The sequence below is a fragment of the Carica papaya genome, chromosome 8 (genome assembly GCF_054855325.1).
Source record: "Carica papaya isolate Zhongbai chromosome 8, ASM5485532v1, whole genome shotgun sequence".
NCBI classification, from domain to species: Eukaryota; Viridiplantae; Streptophyta; class Magnoliopsida; order Brassicales; family Caricaceae; genus Carica; species Carica papaya.
In genome coordinates, this window is record NC_142316.1 from 35,608,940 (window position 1) to 35,629,687 (window position 20,748).

The 20,748-nt window shown below is 37.2% G+C and overlaps 5 protein-coding genes across 9 annotated transcripts; all 5 read right to left on the reverse strand.

Annotated features, from left to right (window-relative positions):
- Positions 1-157: 157 nt before the first annotated feature.
- Positions 158-6,554, reverse strand: LOC110811305 (pre-mRNA-splicing factor). 5 transcript variants are annotated; one of them, XR_002539121.2, is made up of 9 exons: positions 6,396-6,554; positions 5,538-5,682; positions 2,729-3,607; positions 2,458-2,634; positions 1,780-1,871; positions 1,633-1,704; positions 816-1,451; positions 591-718; positions 158-507 (listed from the first exon to the last, which is right to left on the reverse strand). XR_002539121.2 is itself a non-coding variant. In XM_022037759.2 (6 exons), the coding sequence occupies exons 1-6, from the start codon at positions 5,668-5,670 to the stop codon at positions 1,253-1,255; spliced, it is 1,512 nt and encodes a 503-aa protein (XP_021893451.1). In that variant the 5' UTR covers positions 5,671-5,692; the 3' UTR covers positions 1,066-1,252. The 5 variants fall into 5 exon arrangements, 2 of the variants coding, with proteins under 2 accessions (XP_021893451.1, XP_021893450.1); XR_002539119.2 differs by lacking the exon at positions 6,396-6,554 and having other exon boundaries at positions 2,458-2,610; positions 5,538-5,692; XR_002539118.2 differs by lacking the exon at positions 6,396-6,554 and having other exon boundaries at positions 1,633-1,701; positions 5,538-5,692.
- Positions 6,555-7,400: 846 nt separating this feature from the next.
- LOC110811234 (ras-related protein RABE1c-like) lies at positions 7,401-12,015 on the reverse strand. The gene is made up of 8 exons (XM_022037654.2): positions 11,741-12,015; positions 10,722-10,794; positions 10,539-10,639; positions 8,485-8,550; positions 8,284-8,381; positions 8,138-8,200; positions 7,960-8,052; positions 7,401-7,873 (listed from the first exon to the last, which is right to left on the reverse strand). The coding sequence occupies exons 1-8, from the start codon at positions 11,811-11,813 to the stop codon at positions 7,787-7,789; spliced, it is 654 nt and encodes a 217-aa protein (XP_021893346.1). The 5' UTR covers positions 11,814-12,015; the 3' UTR covers positions 7,401-7,786.
- A 557-nt stretch (positions 12,016-12,572) lies between these two features.
- On the reverse strand, positions 12,573-15,476 carry LOC110811235 (Ankyrin repeat family protein). The gene is made up of 6 exons (XM_022037656.2): positions 15,219-15,476; positions 13,639-13,730; positions 13,470-13,548; positions 13,252-13,346; positions 12,967-13,062; positions 12,573-12,895 (listed from the first exon to the last, which is right to left on the reverse strand). Exons 1-6 carry the CDS (start codon positions 15,400-15,402, stop codon positions 12,836-12,838), a joined length of 606 nt encoding a protein of 201 aa, XP_021893348.1. The 5' UTR covers positions 15,403-15,476; the 3' UTR covers positions 12,573-12,835.
- A 997-nt stretch (positions 15,477-16,473) lies between these two features.
- Positions 16,474-18,166, reverse strand: LOC110811273 (zinc finger protein ZAT5-like). The gene has a single exon (XM_022037702.2). It carries the CDS (start codon positions 17,868-17,870, stop codon positions 16,809-16,811), a length of 1,062 nt encoding a protein of 353 aa, XP_021893394.2. The 5' UTR covers positions 17,871-18,166; the 3' UTR covers positions 16,474-16,808.
- A 707-nt stretch (positions 18,167-18,873) lies between these two features.
- On the reverse strand, positions 18,874-19,886 carry LOC110811237 (nicotinamidase 2-like). Its single transcript, XM_022037658.2, has one exon. The coding sequence runs from the start codon at positions 19,741-19,743 to the stop codon at positions 19,147-19,149; it is 597 nt and encodes a 198-aa protein (XP_021893350.2). The 5' UTR covers positions 19,744-19,886; the 3' UTR covers positions 18,874-19,146.
- Positions 19,887-20,748: the final 862 nt, after the last annotated feature.

Genomic DNA, 20,748 nt, shown 5'->3' on the forward strand with positions numbered 1-20,748 from the left:
TTTTATAAAAGAAGAATTGATTTTGATGCTCAAATCTAAAAGATTAACACAAGATTACATTGTGTGTTGTTAGAGAGCCAACTCAAACTGACCACTTATCTAATTCTGTTATCTTCAAATTTTATATGATGTAACATTATTGATGGATGTGGAATCCTTAATGAAAATACAATATAATACTATATATATATGATACTGTATATGGAGTTCTGGAATAAATGCAATAAGGTTTAGATTAAAAAAAAAAAACCAGTCACCGTCCTGTTCTATTTTCTTGGTTTGCCATTGAAAAGGGTACGACTTCCTTCTTTTTCCTTGAAGCTTTTTGTTCCATCTTCTCTTTAAGCTTTTCCTTCTCCCAGGCTTTTTATAAATTTCACTCGAACTTACAATTACTTGTAAAAATAATAATAATAATAATGCACTCACCAATATCGAATGGTATTATTTAAAGTGAAATGACCTCAGTAGTTGCCATTGAAGCCTGGTCATACGTATTCTCTGATGCTGTGCGCACAACATAAATATGTGATGAAAATTAAGAAAGAAAATGAGTCAAGACAAAGATTGCGTATGTCGGTCGTACTCACAGTGGACGTATCAGCCTGGGGTCCTCAGCTTTTAATTTCAAAGTTTCTTTGGCCACAAAGCTTCTTGATCCAACATTAACCCAACTACCTACCCAACCCCTATATGCGATGTATATCTCAGCTCGACACTGAAATTAATGATTTTAGGTAAAAGTTAAATCATAAGAAACGTCAATAACAACAAACCAAAATTATTGCCCTTCTTTTAAAAGTTCGATAGCTTACCATCTTTGAAATTTTCAAGTGATGTTTTTCACCTTACTCTTTTAACGCATATGCTATGCCCGTGCTTTTTTTTTTTTCCAGCCACCGCGAGACCAACGGTTCTTGTCATATCCCCCGCTAAAATCCATTTTTTACCGAGGTTGGAAACACTCCTTTTTTTTTGTACATATGCGGCCGTCCATTGGCCAGGGAGAACTAATTGCAGAGTGCAGATTAATACATTTCCTACCAACAATGCAAGATAGTCACGTGGAAAGGAAAGATGAGACGCCTCCCAATAACCTTTCTTATCAGCAACTCCAAAATGTCAAAACCAGAACCATATTTTGTCATGGCATGCCTCAATTGTAAATTCACAAGAATTAAAAATCTTGAACAGTACAACAAAAAGTCACATAACACTGGGTCGATACTAGCAAAGGATTGCAAGGTGATGATTAAAGACCTAATCCGACAGTGCGTCCATCTCTTCGACGAAGTCCAGCAGTGTATTGCTTCTCTAAATCCAGTTGGAGTTCCTTCTGCTTCTCCGCCCGGAGCAGGCCACTCGGATCTTGCTTGTCGGACTTTTGCTCCACACTTGCATCGCCCTTCACACCCTACAAGTGGCCATAGGTACCAAGGCAACCTCAGACTCTAAAACTGTGTTAGTAAGTGAAGGAACTGACTTTGAGAATGTGTCATACAGGAATATGCAATCAAGGTCTTTAATGTCACCATGTGTTTTTAATTCGATCTTAATGCAAGCAAAAAAAAAAAAAAAAAACAGAAAGAAACAGAAACAGAAACAGAAACAAGGGCAAATTATGAAATTTACCATGAGTTTGTTGAACTTTTCTTGTCGTTCGCGATCACTAAAAAGTGCATTATCCCAGCGATGAGCAGACTGCTGACAAAGGAGGCAAGAAACAGATGTCAGAACACAATTATGTCATGCCTTGATCAAATACCTGTCAAAAGATACCTCTTCTGTAGTCGTTGCCTTCTTATTTCCCCATAGGAGCTTCTTCTTTTGATCAGTAGTCATGTAACCCCCGCCAACAAGATTCTTATTAACTGTTATATAAAGACATACCTCTTTACTAAGAACAATTTCAAGGCAACTCATCATAAAGGAAAAAACGTTATTCAATGTTATTGGGATTCATTGATTCATTAGTAAGGAACATGCCCAGTACTAGAACAAAATGAAATAAAAACAATTATACAAATAAGAATTGCTGATGACCACAAGTTGGCAGTGACGGTGTACGCAAACCCCCAAACTTGAGATTCTCTACCCTAATACAGATTAATTTTCGGCATGTAATTTTCACAGTAGTCAGACATCAAGGAAACAAAATATTGATTAATAGAGAATACCTTGCAGTTTAACAACAGATGTGGGAGCTAAGAAAAAAAAACTCTAAACATAAAATGCTATGTAAAAAATGGTCCTACATCAACGTATCACATCCTAGTGGATACATATAGCATTAAGAATGAAGAGCTATTAGGTTATCCCATGAAAATAATAGATTTAAAATAATATTAAATCAAATAGTAGATTTAAAATGGTATAAACAATGCAGAATAACATAATTAACAACAAAATTTACTGAAGTTGTAGTGGAGATAGTACTTATATTAAGGCATTACATACCTAACTCAGCAGCTCTCATTGCAGCAACTTTTGCAGCATCTAGATCATTAGCAAAACCAGAATAATTTGCTTGAGACTGACCTACCAAAGATTTACCATCAATCTCCTGGGCTGATGTTGATTCTTTGGAAGTTGAAAACTGTTTGTCCTCAACTACGGTCATAGAAAACTTAGAACCTATGGTCAAAATGGAATATTTTGCCAAAACATCAAACTATAATAAAGAAAAACAACTTCGAACAAAAAGCAGGAACATAACAGAAAATATTACCATCAGTTGCAGAATCAAAGAACTTGTCTGAACTTGATGACTTTGGTTTCTTGGCTGGAGATTCTTGGCTTTCACTAGCAAAAACAGTTTTATCTTCAAATCTCTCCCCTGGCACTTTACTGTACCGGTCCTTGTCCCTCTTGGTTTCCCAGTCATCATATTTCCTCTTTTCGTCCTTTGGGTCACTCTTATAACCTTCTTTTGCATGATGTCCAGAATCATCCCTTCTAGAAGTTGAGTCGTGCCGATGTCCTCTAGGTTCATCACGGGAGTATGTTCTATCACTTCTCCGATCACCTGAACTTCTATGATAATCTCTTCTCTCGTCACGACTATCTCTTTCCCGTGCATGCCACTCCCTCTCTGTCTCTTCAGATTTTGTGTTAGCATGTCTTCGACCAGATCCAGCTCTGTCAGATGAATGATCTTTATCTTTATGCTTCTGATGCTCAAAGGAAGATGTCTCTTTCTCTTTATCCTTGCTTCTATTTCCTGAATCATCATATTTATCACGTTGATATCTGTCCATATAACCCTTTGACCTACCATATTCACTTTCCTGTCTTGTATAATCAGAATGATGACTGCTCATTGACTCTCGGGCCGAACGAGATGATGACTTCTGGTAATTTCTATCCTCATCATCCACATGCTTGTCACGTCTGCCGTAGTCATCACGCTTAGAATGGCTCTGGGAACTCCTGGATGAGTGGTGATCAGAATGTCTATATGAATCACTAGTTTTGCCAATCTGACTACGAGAAGAATCTTTGTTTAATTCTCTCTCATCATCTTTTCTTCTCTGTTGATGCTCGGAGACATATGGAGGATTTTCTCTTGAGTAAAGTGGACTAGGGCTTTGGTGATTCTTAGGACTTCCTGCAAGAGACAGATTTTTTTTTTGAGATAAAAGCAAGATACAGAGATTAAAGATGGATATAAAAATAAGAGCGATAAAATACAAATTCAAGCTGCTCTAGGACCATCAGAAATTTAGTGCACATTAATATATATAAATTTACCCCATTAGAGGTTCCCAACTTAAATAAATGGCCAACAAATCTGACTGACCAAGCATAACAGATAAGTTTATACCACTTATTCGAATGCCAAAAAATAGGCAGACATTAAATAACAGGGGGAAATTGGATTTCTGTACTATCAATAACAAAAGTTCAAAAAAGAGGTGTGCTACAAATATTGTATTCATGCAAGCATATACATGTATACATACGGATGTGAAGTGATTAAAAGTTCCCATCACATTATTTATTTGGACGTTTCTGTTATTGATACGGATGTGAGTGGGTTGGGGTTGGGGGGCCATAGGGGGTGGGTGGTGGGGGCCAGTAGCCATCCATATCTAGCAAATAAACCAACATTACATTCTTGTTTTTTTTTTTTTCATCTATGCAAATGAATTGCTGAACCAAGAATTTGAAGTAGAGCTTTCTCAGTGCTATTCGTCACTTGTACCCCTGCACATAAACTGACAGACAGATGCATCAATTATTTTTTTAAAAAAAGATTGTAGGTCAATTTTCGTGATCACTTATCCTCTATTGATGTACTCCTTTCTTCTCTCTCTATAATAATATTTTCTGTTTTTTTAAAAAAAACACATATGTTGGCTGTGTATAAATTTAAGAAATAAGAAAGGTTTAAGAAATAGATGAAAACATCCCTAAATTCCACAGAAAGAGCCATTCTGGTTCAAAAAATTCTCACCATTCTATGATCAATTAAAAACGTTATTTTATAAGATGCAGCAAGGAAATTGAGAACAATTTCCATCTGAAAAATAACTTAGTCCCACTGCTTTATATTGCGAAGGCTGTCCTTAAATTGTCCTACCATTACAATATAAGCTTTACAAAAGAACCATAGAGTTAAACTTAAAATCAGATTGTCTCCTCTCTTCTGATTCTTAATGGCCTATCATCTGGATATCGATATTAATTTCCACAGCTTAACCAAATAATTCAACCTAAACATGCAAACAAAACACCAAAGTTGGAGAGAATACACACTCCACGAAAATCTCTATTCTGTGCTAGACTTAATACCGAAACATGTAAATATAATATGCTTGAATTGTTATATGCTAATGGTGGTGGTTCTGAATGGGAGACGATTATGTCTTAGACTCAAAGTTTGCTGCCTAATCCCAGCCTGGAAGTGCCCTTGAAGAAAACCAAAAATGTCCCAAATATTCATTCTATATCGGGCCAACTGCTATTCCTCCCCATCCCTCACCCTCCAAAAAAAAGAGAGAGAGATAGAGAGAGAGAAAATGCATCACAGTTTGCGTACATTTACCACAAAACAAATATGCCACCCACAACCTAACAAATTACGCATCCATATGCATACAACTATTAATATATTAGAAGCCAGAACAGAAACATATGCACATATATTTTCATCATAAAGCGTGAAGCAAACACAGAATTCCAGTCATGCTGCATCAGGACCACCTTCACAGAGAAGTTCGCACCACCAAAAGAAAGATCAAATCACCACTGCATTGGATTGGACTCAATGGGGATTATGGATGTTGCTAATCAAATGAAAGATGAACACTCAGCCATCATGCAACCACAAGTAAGAAAACGGACTGAAGAAAGGAAATATGATCAGTCCAAACTGGTAAGATATAAAACAAACTAGTGGGTAAATGGAAGTATTCAATGTATGGTTTTAATGCTTTGTTACCACCACTATACTTAAGTCATAAAAAAAATCAAAATTAAAAAAAAAAAAAAGCAATGAGTATTTGAACATTCATAATCCAAATTGAAAGCCTAACCATCAGATGACGATGAGCGGCTAGCAGGTGACCGGCGCCGATACTTTCTACTAGCTGCATCATTTGAAGGCTTACGAAAAGTTGCTTTGGGGTCAACATTTACTGAGGAAGGAGACTGCGGGTTTGCGTCCATGAAGGGCAACACCTGAAACACACTGAAGCTATTTACTAACAACAAAGAAGCACATACAATTATAGGCAATTTGTGGTAAAATTAAGAATTTTGCAAGTACCAAGGAAAGGAAATTCTGATAAAAAGAATAAACTCCCATAGGATCATATTAGGGGTTGGGAGGAGGGGAGAAGACGAAAGGATCATGAATTTAGGATTCCCCAAAATTTCAGTTTGAATTCAAATCTACCAAAAATTAGTTTTGCTTCACGACAATTCTATGAAGCTTTCAACACAAAATTTACTCCCGCTGTTGTTAAAATAAAAACTGTACGAGCAACCAAACGTAAACTACGACACTAAAGTCATCATAACAAATGTCTTCAATAAAATATTAACGTTCAAAGTCAGTAGTTCACTGTATATGCTTTCAATTTTAGACGGAACAACGAAACCCTAAATATGCCAGACCAGATTTAAAAAAAAAAAAAGGTAGACAGAAGAATTCTAACATAGCGTTTAATTCCATTCCCAAAACCGCACACCCAAACGAAAACCCATACATAGCGATTAATTTCCTTCATTTACGAAATACGCGAGGGATAAAGTCAAAGCTTATAGCGAATCAAGTAATCCGAAACGATAAAAGACTCAATTTCAATTGCTGAAAGGGAAAGCGAACTTCGAAGATACAAAAACAAAAATATTAAACGAAAAATGAAAAGCCAGAATAAACAAGAACGAACCTCCGAAGTGGCTTACAGGATTTGATTTAGAAGAAATTGTTGCATTTACGGATACCTCCGCCCACTTAGTCACTCTTGTTCCCGGACTTAGGGTTTCAAAAGATTATGTGGTGAAAAAAATGAAACTCTCGGGTCTCCTCCTTTTATAGAGGCGAGGTAGTTTCTTACCGGAAAGTAAATTTGCAATTGCCTGAGGATATTTTTTAAAAAAATTGATAATTAATATATATATATATAATAAGGATATTTTAACTTTTAATATAAACATCAAAATTTCTTTATTTAAAAAATTGGAAAAAAAAATATGTACAACAGTCTTATACTTAATATGTGCCCACTAAACTGTTGCTTCGGAGCAATATATACACCAATGACTACTTACATATACATATACATATATATACATATACAATAATGACTAATTAAGGCCACTTCAAAAAGAAAATAATAATAATAATAATAATAATAAGAGATTTTTTTTTTTTGGGGGGGGGGGGGGGGGGGGTAAATGTACAGTTTGCGCTGTGAAAATACCTTTTATTGCTAAATTATAAGATCTCTGCAATTTTTTTTTTCTTTTTGTAATTTTGTTAGATACGGGTTTACATTTATTACCCCAAAATAATTCTTTTTTTAAAAAAAAAATAAAAAATTTAAAAGTCTTATACATAATTTTTATTTTTTGAAAGACCGAAAAATATTTATTCTATTAACCAACAAATTTTGACTTAAGTTAGAATTTATATAAATTCTCCACTTTAAATTGAATTTCTTGAGTAATTAATTGCTTATCAGCCACTATGAGATGAAGAGCATTATCTGTGTTAAATCCAACCCAACGAGGCTCTCCCCCCCCCCCCCCCCCCCCCAACAAAAAATAAAATGGATCATACTCACATATGCATATATATATATATATATGTATGTGTGTGTGTGTATATATATATATATGGAGGGCAAAGGCTCTTGGTGATAAGACTCACTGTCAGCACATCAGAGCAGAACTAGCTAATAAGAATTTTTCCATTATTTCAATGCTTTTGAGGAAAAGCAATATGCTGAACCGCTGGAAATTCTCTGGTCTATTATAAATAATTGCAGGCCAAACATGACTGGGAAGAAAAATCTAGAATTCCAAGCAGCTATGACTACTTACCAAGTAATAACTGACTGTTGGCAACACGATGTAATGTGCCATACTCAGATCCTAATAACTTTTTCAGGCTCCAGGTCAGGTACATAATAAATCACATAAAGCGTTTAAAAGTTCTCCCACATATCTTTTTATCTGAATAACCAACTGGCTTCTTCGGCTAACTGGCACAACTTCCGCGGTGCAGATAAATAATGCATGCATGTGGCAGCCGAACAGTCATCCTACTTATATTGGATCAAGAACCGCAGCATGCTGATTTTTCTGGAGCAGTTGCGCCAGAACCTTTTGCAGTATCCGGTTTACTGATCTTGATGGTCTGAGGCTGCAAGAACAATAGTGAACCGAGTAATGTGGATAGTGTTGCCGTTCCTGAAACAAGGTTTATTTATGGGGAAAGACATTATTTACCTCTTGTTTTGCGTCAGTTTCAGAAAGTCTTTGCTTTATGTCTCTTGCAATTGAAAAGAAGACCTGCTCCACATTGAAGTTTGTCTTTGCACTCTGCTCAGAGAGTTTAAAGAGTGTCAATCCTACCCAAAATCATATTGGGGATTTGAGTTTAAAAAGGATAAATCATCGGACTCACCGTCTCAAAAAATTTGATACCATATTCATCAGCTAATGCCTGACCTTTTGATGTAGGGACAGCCTACAATGAGAGATCAAAATCAATGACCACTGAAACCCGGAATACAGCACAAGTGATGTTCTTAGATGAATTAAATTCATTACTCTTTTGCTTTCATCCATGTCAGCTTTATTGCCAACTAATATTTTGTTGACGTTATCTGAGGCATGCTGCTCGATGTTCCTGATCCAGTTCCTGATGTCTAAATGAAGTTGCACCAAAGATCATAGGCATGAGAAGCTTCTTTCGGGAAAGACAAACCATAAGGGAAAATAGACATTAATGGAAAAAAGAAAAGAACATACTATTGAAAGAGGACTCATCTGTTACATCATAAACCAGCAATATGCCCATGGCTCCCCTGTAATAAGCTACAAAAGAAAAGGAGACAATACATGAGAGAGAGAGCACTTAAAAAAAAACTTGAGCTATATAGGCATCAACTATGATCATCCAGCAAGTCCCTATCACTAGGTTTGGATTGAGAAAAGTAAGGGGAACTGAAAGGAGATAAGGTACCATCCACCATCGTTTCCTATGGTCTGGATAAAATATTTCTTAAGAAAAAATCTAGCAAAGGTAAAGAAACGATTGTGACTATCTCTTGCTTCTCTTTCTTCCTCTTCAAAATTCAATTTTTTAATTTCCTCATATTGGGAGAAAAGAAAGGGGAAGAAATATACTTAGAACTTTTAATGGTTAATTCCATATCTTATCCTTATTTGTAACTTGTCATTTTATTAATAAAGTACTGACAAGTAAGAACATGCATTTCCCTTCATTTCTTTTGAAAATATTTTCTTCCTTTCATTTCTATTCTTTTACTCATTTTTTTACACAGTGTACATGAACAGCCACCCAAGATAACTTTAAGAAAATATACATATAAATGGTATCACCAACTGATCTAAAAGCAAATTCAGATATTATGCATTTTCGACCACTGGATAAATAGGATTTAGACAATTTACCACTCTAAGCAGATTCCCGGAAGAAAGTCATCTTTAGCATATTACAGCCCAATTGCGATGTGGAAGCCTAGAATACCTCCCCAAGTTTCGCTTTTTGCTTGGGAGGCAATTAGAGAATGTTATTTGAATATTGATAATCTGAGAAGAGGGGAAAGATACTGGTCAATGCATGTAATTTAGGCAAGAGGGCAGAGGAGACTTGCAATCATCTTTTGCTTTGATGCCTAGTAATTCACAAGTCATGGACTATGGTTTATGGTCTGCTTGGAATCAATCGGGTCACGGCAGGTTCAGTGAGGGTCAAAATTTGGGCTTGGAGGGGCATCACTGGTCGAAGGAAATAGGTGGAGATTATCCCTCTAACCATATTTTGGGTGGTGTGCGAGGAGAGGAATAAGAAAGCTTTTGATGGGGTTGAGGATGCTAATGGTCTTGATATACTTAAGATTAAATGATTTCAGACTTTTGGTTTTTTGTTACGAGGTCAGCCTCTTTGTTTAATGGAAGAATTAACCAACCTTGTAGATAATTTGATTGACATGTAAATTTTTTGTATATGGGTGGCACCCCGTTGATGCCTATAGTAATATACATTTCACACTATTTCAAAAAAAAAATCTATTACAGGCCAATTGCAGTGGATTGTGACTCCACCTAAAAAAAAAGTATAGAATTGTCTGCATACGCAAACATCTTGCAGGTGTTTTTCCGCTATGTGCACAGATAGGCAATGAACACAAAAAAAAAAAAAACAATTACAATATTCTTCCCCCTTTCCATAGATCAAACTAATTAATAAACAAAAATATCTATTCTGCACAATCAAATGACAAGTTATGTATTTGATGCGTAATTGAATCAACTCCACTTATATCTTCAATTCTAGAATGATAAAAGTGTACTTTGGCATGCCAAGGAATGAATGGCATGAACTACCAATTTGAATTGGATATGGAAGACAACACGTTCAATATTTTGGCCTTGGATGGTTTATGGCAATTAGGTGTAAAAGAAATACAGGTATTAAGAATTCGAGTGCCTCCAAAAAGCAAAGGAGAGGAAATTCTGTAATTCCATATCTATACTTGGATGTCAAGAAGAAAAGGAATATAGACGTCCTTGGAGGAGTTAACAATTCCGTTTATAAAGACAGGTGATATACTTAACTTGGAGTCAATGGACAGTTCTATTGCGTATGCAAAGTAACTTTTAGAGTTCACTGACTTTTTGGCTTAAAGTAAGTTGTACTTGAGTTACTCGTATTGGTGCTGTTCAAAATACAATTTCTTCTTTTCTTGTAAAAAATAGTTACCACACAAATTCAACAAGAACATTATTTAGTTGCATCGCAAAAAACCCCAAGGTTACCAGAAAAAATAGTAGTTTACCTGTTGTAATTGTCCTAAAACGTTCTTGTCCAGCAGTATCCCATATTTGCAATTTGATGCGCTTCCCATCAAGTTCAACTGTCCGTATCTTAAAGTCAATCCTGATAGAAGTATTACATCTCAAAAAACTGGAGAAAATTATAAAATAATAACTTTAATAAACATTAAAACTTAAGAACTCACCCGATTGTTGTGATGAAACTTGTGGTAAAAGAATCATCTGAGAAACGCAGCAGTAAGCAACTTTTTCCCACGCCTGTATAAGGTTAAACCGATTGCTTAAATAGATGGAAATGACTTCACATCCTAATTGTAAGACATATCAACATCTGCTGATTTCCTATGCAATAGGGCGATTTACTATCAAAGTTAAAATAAAACAAATTGAGTTTGCATATAAAATCCATTTGAATTGATGACGAATTACAGATAAAAGATCCAAGAAAGATATGATTCGGCCCTCAAATGCAAGCCTGGATGGCTGGCTGGATCTGGTGCACAAAATTTTAACAGATCATAACTGAGCATACCAACAAGAAGAGTCTGTTACTCAGCACTAACTATAGATCTTCACAACATCGCGTGATAACAACACGTAGTCAAACTACAAGCCCAGGGAATAAACTACTCGGATGCTTTTCCAACCAAACATTTCATCGATGTAATATAAGGCCTTTTGAGGGGAATTTCCAGGACAGGATGAAGAAGTTAAGATTTAAAGCAGAAAAGAAAAGCACACCAAGAATGTTGAAATTTCCCTAAAAACAGACATTACAAAATCAAGGATGCTGAAGTTTCATTTGAATCTTTTAATAGGACAACGTTAGAAAAGAAACAAGAAAAAAGTACAAGCAACGGGAAGTCGATAGATTACAGAGTATCGATTATTGTCTTCTTTTTTTTAATTCTCAGTAACCAAAGAACAATGAGCTCAATTTCCTACCAAAACTTGGCAAATGCAATTTCAATTAAAGTAGGGAGTGGCGAGTCAACTGGTAAAAAAACCAAATCGTAATCCTCCAAAAGTGATCAATACAAACTGCTATCAAATAAAAATAGCTAAACCCTAATCCAAAGTTAAAGAGAAATGATAGAAAGAGGGAAAAAGCATGCAAGCAAACAAACAAACAAACAAAACAAAACTAAACAGAAACTAAGTGAAAGCTAATATAACAGGTTGATATCATGAAAGAGAGACTTGCCGCTGTCGCCGATGAGAAGCAGTTTGATAAGGTAATCATAGTCAGCACGAGCTCTAGCCGGCGGAGCCGCCATTTCGAAGCCGCTACTTTTTGAGGGTAACCGAATTTCTGAGACACCTCTTACAGCGAAGGGGTAAAATTGAGATCTGCAGGCTCGAGACCCCCCTCGCAAGCCAGGAGAGAAGCCAAGCAGGGAATTAACACCAGTCCTCTTTTTCTTCACTGTCAATTGAGTATGGAGAAAGGAGAGAGCAATCCCCGTTTTCAGTCTTTTGTGGGACTCTTATAGATTAGAAAACCAGAGTAAAAAAAATCATTATTTTTAATTTTTTGGCTTGGTAGGGCTTGGATGCAACGAGGAACAGGCTGGTTTTAGTGGTGCGGCAACGTGGTGACAGGCGATTGGTGGGAGGAAGCTTGACAGTCAGTCATGCGCGTAACGAAGCCTTCTTAAATTTTTTGGGCGAACAATTAATTTCCTTTTCTGGCGCAATAGATTTTGTAATTTCCCACGAAGTTCATCCATTTATTTAGTTGTTTGTACTAAATTACCAAGTGGTTTTAAGGTTCAAGAATCTCACCGCTAAGGACATGAGTCAATCCTGGTTCGGCCACTCATAGTGGGAAGACGCAGTCTTGCACCAACCTTTAAGACATGGTCTTATCTACTTTAGAGGTTAATATACTAAAGACAAGACAATGGTTTTCAGTATTTTAACCAAGAGATTTAAGAATTCAACAACTGGTATTAGTTTTTCATAATAGATTCCCATCAGCCACTTCCACCAATACAATCAGAATTCCTCCTCCATGATCTTTTTCCAACTCAATATCATCCAATTGCGCCTTTAATTAATATAACATCTTCAATCTCAGTTTACAAACACATTATGAGTTTAAACTCTTATCTATCATCTGTGTGCCCTCTTTTGTTAAATAAAAGAGGGCTTTAAAATAAACTATTTAAACTACTCAAATCTCCAAACACCATTTCTTTTTCTCCTTTCACAAGCAACAACTCCTTCCACAGTCAGTACAGATTCTGAACTTTCTTCCGCCAATGGGCAAAGCGGTTCTTTAGCAAGCCATAGATCTTCAAGCTGCTTCTAATACTCGCTTGGCCTCAGTGCCTGGATCAGCTAGCTCACTAGGTGTCTGCCAGCAACTGCTAGTTACAAACAGATAATGAACAACTACTGCAAAAGAAAAAGTTGTTTTAAACTAACCTTGCCGTATATATTTCTCTTTGTAGGAGAAGCTCCAGAGCCCAGCAACAACCTTATTACATCTACATGTTCACCTCTTGCCGCATGATGAAGAGGCTGGAAACAATAAAAGCCACACAAAAAGCGCAGCAAGAAAATTTTAGCCTCCAAGAGACCAAGCGTACCAAGCAAGAAAGATGATTCATTTATTTTTCACTGAGTGGTCTACAATTTCAATAAGCTATTCAATGAAACTAACCACCCAAATAAGACCTCAAGGCCAGTTGAAGTTAATGTCAAACTTACAGTATCACCTTCCACGTCCACAGTCTCTAGCATCCTTTTCACATGTTCGGCACCATTAGCTCTATTAAGAATAAACTCTACTATCTCAGTGAAACCTGGATATTTATTAGTAAAAGGAAGGAGAATAGAAAGTCAATACATAAATTTACACATATGAGGCTATATATTCAGGCAAAATAACACTAAGGTCCTGAGAAAAACAACAAGATTAAGCCTACCCCCAGCACACGCATCATGCAAAGGAATTGCTCCATCTTCATCCTTAACCTCCAAGCTAGCACCTTTTTCCAAGAGCAACTATTTTGAAAGAGTTAATTAGTACACTTCTGGTTGACTGCTGTATGGAAGTGATAAACAACTAACAAAGAACAATATATGGCAAAAGACCTGGACGCAAGGCAGATAGCCATAGAGACAGGCCAGATGTAGAGCTGTATCCGAATCTTCCACTGGTTCATCAATGCTTCCAGTCAGATTATCTATGGTATTCAGCAAAATAATGTATCATTAGAAAAAAAACATAGAAAACTAAGAGATATTATGTATTAGAGACAATTAGATCCAAAGAGTATATGCAAGCAATTGTTGACCAAGGAGCTATCAGACAAGAGTTTAGACTCAAGAAGGCAAGCACATGCAAGAGGACGTTAATCTTGAAATGCACATCCCATTGGGAATACAGAATAGGTCTCCAGAATCAGAATTTAAAATGTAAAACAAAAGTGGTGTGGTCAAAAAACAATTTGAATTAATCATAAGACACCAAATTCCTAAGACTTATATTCTTCTTTCATGCTCAATTCAAATCCTTTTATATCCCAGCTTTGCCAGGTTTGTATTCCTACAAGCAACAATTACCCTGTCGTTTACCTCACCAGAGCACTTTTAGCCTCAAAACTACCTGCCCCTTCCTACTCCACAACCATGTTCCAGTGTAGATGTCCAACCCCAAAATTCATTAGATTCACCAAGTAACTTCAGCCACTGCTATAGCCCATTACCTGCTTTATTTCAGGTTATACTGGATCGGCTGCTAATATCCCTTAATTTCAAATCCAAAAAAGAATGACATATGCCCAGAGAACAAACTTTCATCCATACTGGAAGTTGAAACAAGTAGAGAACTTCCAATAGATAATTCAATTTGAAACTTACAGATTCTAACTAGAGCAGTGAGTATTGATTTCCACAAATTTCATTGTGTACTTGCAGCCCGAAAACTGAACGCAAGACTATTTATCTAAAAATCAAAGATACATAGCTTCCAAGGCCAAAAAACTCATAGAAGAGCAATCAAAAAAATATGTAACATGAAGCAAACCAGTGTCAGGCTTATATTTGACAATACTAGGTGTCAAATATAAAAACATCTCCTTGAGAGTTTGTTATAAGCAGAATACTACTCACTGGTCTGCTGTCTGTTACATTATTAACTCAAACAAATCAAGGCTTCTATACAAGTAAGCAGATTGTGAAAACCATATGCCCAACACAAACAGCTAACAGGAATAGGTGCTTTGGGTTCCAAAATTAAAACTAATAATTTCACCAACACAAAACGGATAATCTATTGCAACTCCATGAAATCAAACACAATTGATAGGATCCAGTTCAAAGAACCCAAAATAATTCCTGATAGGATATGGCTCAAACAATCAAATAAATTCAAATGTGCGGAAAAACAAAAAGGAAAAGGGCCCCCCCTTCCCTTGATGATATTTTTTAATGCTTTAGGAAACAAAAAGTATCATCCATACCACATAATAAAGGAAAAAGAAAACCATGAAAAATTGGGTAAAACCCTAGGGTTTCACCTTCAAACAGAAAATGGAGGATATGTGAGGGAACCGACACAACCACAATAATTGAATAGTTCAAGCAGTTGAGTAAATGAGTAAGAACTAAAAAGAAAACGAAAACTAAAAGAACAAGTGAAGTAGAAGAATAAAAGGAAAAATGTGGACGACCAATAGCGAGCCGCAGTGCGTCGACATCGCCGATCTGAGCGGCGGTGCTGAAGTCGCGGAGGTGCACCGGAAGCTCAAAGTCGAGGTCAGCATCGACTGCGTCTTCCTCGAAGACAGCATTCTCATCTATGAAACCATCATCATCTTCTTCCAATAGGCCGTTACGCCTCCCCGGAACGGCCATTTTGGTTGTATCCTCTTGGTTTGCGTTTGCGTTGCTGTATGAGTTTTTGTGAAGACGCGAGGGGCTATATTCCGTCGTCGCCTTAACTGACTTGAAGCTCACAGCAGAACCCTTGTGGACTGGGCTACTTCGCCATATGTGCTTATTCAGTCTTTTATGAGCCCAAACTAAAAAGCTCACGGCAACCCAATTCGTACAATGAAATGGAGTTCGAGTACGCAATTTGAGCTTTTATGGGTTGGGCATGAAAACATAAGATTTGACTTGAATTTGATTATTTAGATATTTTTAATATTTATAAAAATAAATAAATAAAAGGAATTTTGCACTTTTACTTGTATTTTAGCTGCTGGGTTTCATGGAAAATATTTTGATGATAAAGTCCGTCGGAGAGGCTGGTGAACTGCAACTTGCAGCAGTAGAAGAAGAAGCTAAAAAGGAAATCTTGCCTTCTTTGGTCTCGCCATGAAAGATGGTAACAGGTGTAAATTTTTTCCAACATAAACGAAAGCCAGTTGAGGAGGAGTAAATAAAATATTACAGTAATGCATGTGATATTTATTTTCACCATAAGTATAATATTTTATTTAGATTCCAAAGTTTACTCATAACGTAAATTTGTCTCTCTCCAGCTGGTAGAAGCACTAGCAGCTAACTGCATGCATCACAATACCAATCATTCTTAGTGCTCAAGTTTAGATATATATATATATATATATATATATAATTTCACTAATTTTGCTTCTTTGATTAATTTATTAGCTATTATGATTTGGCAACTTCGAAAGAAAGTTACCAACTGACAACACGAATACATATACATCTATATTATATTTACATATATATATATATATATATATTTTAATCTTACTAGGTTTCTGAATTGTGGAAATGATGAGTTAGAAAATAAATGGTTTTGTAATATATATACACGCCCGAGCATGTGGTGAGTGTGGGCAGACCGATTATGGATGAAAGCGGTAGAGGTGGAGCAGTTAATTAGTAGTGGCCTTGATTCTCATCATCATCATCGTCTCTCTCTCTCTCTCTCTGGGTGGTTAATTTGTCATATTAAATGAAACAGACATCTTTTAGCTTTTCTTGCAAACCAAACAACAAAACACAACCTAATCCACCACTTTAGGTTACCCCTCAAGATTCCAATTCTCATGCCTCTTATGAATAACTTCAGACTTAACAACCTTTTCTATTAGAAAAGTTCTGGTGAATCAAATGCCAGCCATTTACAGGAGATGATAAACTAATTAACATGAACACAGACAAATACTAACAGAATTGAAAGAATAAAGAATCTCCAATTACAATTGTGAGATTAAGCAATCAATGTTAACATAAAAAGAATGAATTATACAATTGATTAGGAGTTTAATTAAGGGTGGGTATAGTTAGTAATGGCAACCAACCAAAGGAGGAGGAGAGAAGACGAGTATTTGTTCCTTGGACGAAAAGGCAAACTTGGGTTGATCTAATTGATCGACTTCTGGTGCAGGAAGGTTAAGGTCTAATTCTAGAACATTTCTGGGTTTTTTGGATTCTGGTGAATGGATATTACCGAACCCCGTTGCAGAAGAAGAAGTCGTCGTCGTCGTCGTCGTCGTCGCTGCGATTCTATGACGCCTCATGTGGCCTCCCAAAGCCTGGCCGGAGGAGAACTCAGCGCCACAAATAGAACACTCGTGAACCTTATTAGACTTGGCCGCCTCCCTATTCGCTATTTGCAGCGATAGTGAGTTGCTGGTGTTATTGACAAAGCCATCTGCTTGCATGACCACCATCTTTTCGTCGTTGCAATGAGTCTTGGCCGGTTTCTTGTGACTCGCTCGGTGTCCGCCCAGCGCTTGGAAAGAAGGGAAGCATCGGTCACACGTCTTGCACTGGTAGACGTACAACCCAGTTGCAGGGGGAGACTTGGTAGCAAGCGAGAATTCTGCAACTGATGAAGATATAATCGGACGACGACGACCCTGAGCCAGAAGGATCAAGCAATTAGCCATGTCTTGTTCCTCCTCGGTGGTATCATCACTGTGCGTAAATTCATCGTGATCGGGTGAAGAGAGCGTTAGGCGATCGAGGTCCCGAGGGTCATCGTTGATTAACCTGGGATTTTGGGCGAGGGAAGAAGCGGTGACGTTGAGAGGAGAGGTAGGTCTTGGGCGTTTGGTGCGTTTGCCTTTGATGACTTGCGTCTGATCTGTGCTGCTGCAGCCTATAACTTCGTCTTGAGCCTCCATCGTCATGTGGGTATGTGTATAATTCCCCGGACACACCCAGAGATTGAGAGAGAGAGAGAGAGAGAGAGAAATGGAGGAAGCAAAGTATAGAAGAGTGGGTGTTATATAGAGAGAAAGTGTCTGTGTGTACAAGTTTACAGTTAGGCGCGTTTTGTGGTTGACAGTCTTGCGTTTTCCAAGCTTGGAAGCTAATTTGGTGTGTGTGTGTGTGTGCATATATAGGAGGGAAAATTGTTTTTATATACATGGGGAGGGAGGGAGGGAGAGAGAGAAGGATTGTATGAGTTAAGATAGAGATTAGAGAGAGCGAGGAGAGGAGTGAGATTCGGTTGGGTTTGAAGCAAACCCATTACTTTTTAGTAAAGATAGCTTTCTGGAGGATTGGTTTGCAAGCCTGGAACCACAGAATTTGCGGCTCTTTTTTCCTTTCTCTTCTTCATCCATTTTATTTTTATTCTTACTCTCTTAGCTCTTTTAACTAACTCTACTTACCAACCGTTTAATTTAATTCCACACCAAACACCTAATGCTGGCTTATTTTGATCAATTTACCAACACCCTCCTCTGCTTCAATTTCTGGTAGCTCTAACTCTTTAATATTGAAAATTACATCATTTAATGAATGAGTTTATACCAGTAGCAGTACTGGGATTTCTTGAGAAATAATGCATATAAGACAGAGTTAATGAAGGTGTACAGTTGACCCACCTCAACCAACACAACATGTACAGTCTATACCCACATATATAAATTATATACATTATGAATTAACCAATGATTGGAGTGGCTTCGGTAAGGCCGACAGACGGGGGTGATGATCGTGGGTACTGCTTTTCCATTAAGTTCAATTGATTAATGTCCCAGTTGAGAGTTAAGTAATCCAATAATATCATAATAGCTAGAGGTTCTTTTTTGGAGGGTGAGGTTTGTGTAATAGTATTAAGTGACAAGGCATTGCGTTTGTGTTCTGCGTCTGCGTCTGCGTCTGCGTCAAGGAAGGAGAGAAGAAGAAGAGTGTTCAATGGATATTCCTGACGTGCGGAAATTATACTACGAGAATGAGAGCCTCTTGTTACTCACTCAAAGTAAAGCATCCTCCCATTTACGTGTACGTGTTTTTTCTTTTTGTTGTGGTTTCAACTCTTCTTCTAATAATTTTCATGTAATTGCTTCTTATTGGCTGTGTATATATATATATATATATATATGCTGCTTAAGAAAGGAATAAATTGTATTATAATATACTACTCCGATTAATGTATCGTTATCTTTATAATTGATTGTACACATGCAGGGCAGAGTCAATCTATATTTTGTTTGAATCATTCAAATAGCTATATATATACATACATACTCACTCTGGGTATATAATATTTAAGCGTACAAAATTAATTAATTAAAACAATATGTAATAATTCTCGAACTATTTACGTATAATGTCCACAAAATTTATTTATTTATTTATTTATTTAAAACCCACCCAAAATAAAACTTAATTCCCAAAAAGTCCCCGTCGAAGCCTGTTGCAGTCAACCAGATAAGCAAACCCATAGGCCAAATTCTTCAAGGTCGATTCGTGCAATTCCGGATCCGAAGTTGCAGTCGCATCCGTCGAGAAGAACACCCTAAACCCTCTCACGAAAGCATCGCGCGACGTCGTTTCGCAGCACAGATTCGTCATCACGCCCGTCACGATGACCTCTTCGACCCCCATCTCCGCCAACCGCCCCTGCAGGCCCGTCTTCCCAAACGCGCTGTAAGTGGTCTTCTCCACCACCTGCTCGGCGCTGGCAAGCCTTGCGATTTCTGGCAAGAGCTCGGCTTCGGGGGTGCCGTCGAGGATGAGATGGTTGTTCCACCACTCGCCCAGCATGCCGTAATCTGCCGGGGACCGATGGCGGTGGCGGGTGAAGAAAACGGGGATGGAGGCGCGCCGGCAGAGGTCGACGGTGGTGAGAACGCTGTTGAGAATTGGCTTCGCCATCGAAGCGAAGTAGTTTTGCATGTCGACGACCAGTAAGGCGGAGGTTTTGGGGTCTGGGTTTCTCTTCCTGATTTCGTATTTTTCGTAGGAAGAATCGGCGGCCATTGATGTGCGACAATTTTACTCCGATAAAAAAAAAAAAAAAAAAAAACCAAGACTTGGGATTTATATGTTTGATTCCTTTGTGCTGTCAAAATGGGCTTGTTCTTCGGCAAAAGCCCAAATCGACAGTATCAGTTTTTTCAATCTCAATAAATGAGATTGCGATAAAGATAAAAATTTGAAGGAGACGACGGAGGAATCACTGTAAATTATTTGAAAAACTGGTTGTCTCGTCTGGGTGAGGGTGAGTACAAAGATCCGAATGACGTGAGAGCCACGTGGCGGGCCCTCACCACAGAAGGAGTGAATTGGATACAGCTGGCGAGCAGTGGTTTGTTACTCAATAGTGGCTGACCAATCAGAGTGCCAGCCTGGTAACGTGCATGATTCTGTAGTCCTTCTCCTTTTTGTTTTGGTTAAAAAGGCTACGTGCTCTCTCTCTCTCTCTCACATGCCTCTTTTTCCAGGCCTTTCTTTCACCTTCTCAGAAGAAACAATTATTTGAAGATTTTTTGCTTAAACAGCTTTTTATTAATAATGGCAATAAATATTGATTTATTATAAACAAGTCGTAATCATATAATAAAGTAATAATAATTGACTAAATTACACAAGAAAGGTTGTTTTTTATTATTTTTTTAAAAAAAAAAAAAAATTCAAGTGGGAAATTATTTATTTATTTATTTTCTTTCACGTTGGCTCACCCATACAAGATTCTATTTTAGCAAGAAAAGAAGAAATCTATTTTATTTTTGTTAAAGAAAAAAAAAAAGAAGCTCTTCAGACTGACAAATTTATTTATTACTACTAAATAAAATATTCATAAATTATATATTTATAATTAATCAGTTTTCAACTAATATTTCACTTCAACACACGGGAAGCAAAAAATCAAAACCCATTTTTTGCCGAAGCCTGACGTGTCACCTTATCCAGATGTACACGTGTCGGCATATGTAGATCGTCTAGGCATGCGCTTCGCTGTACATCCACTACCATTGACCTGCT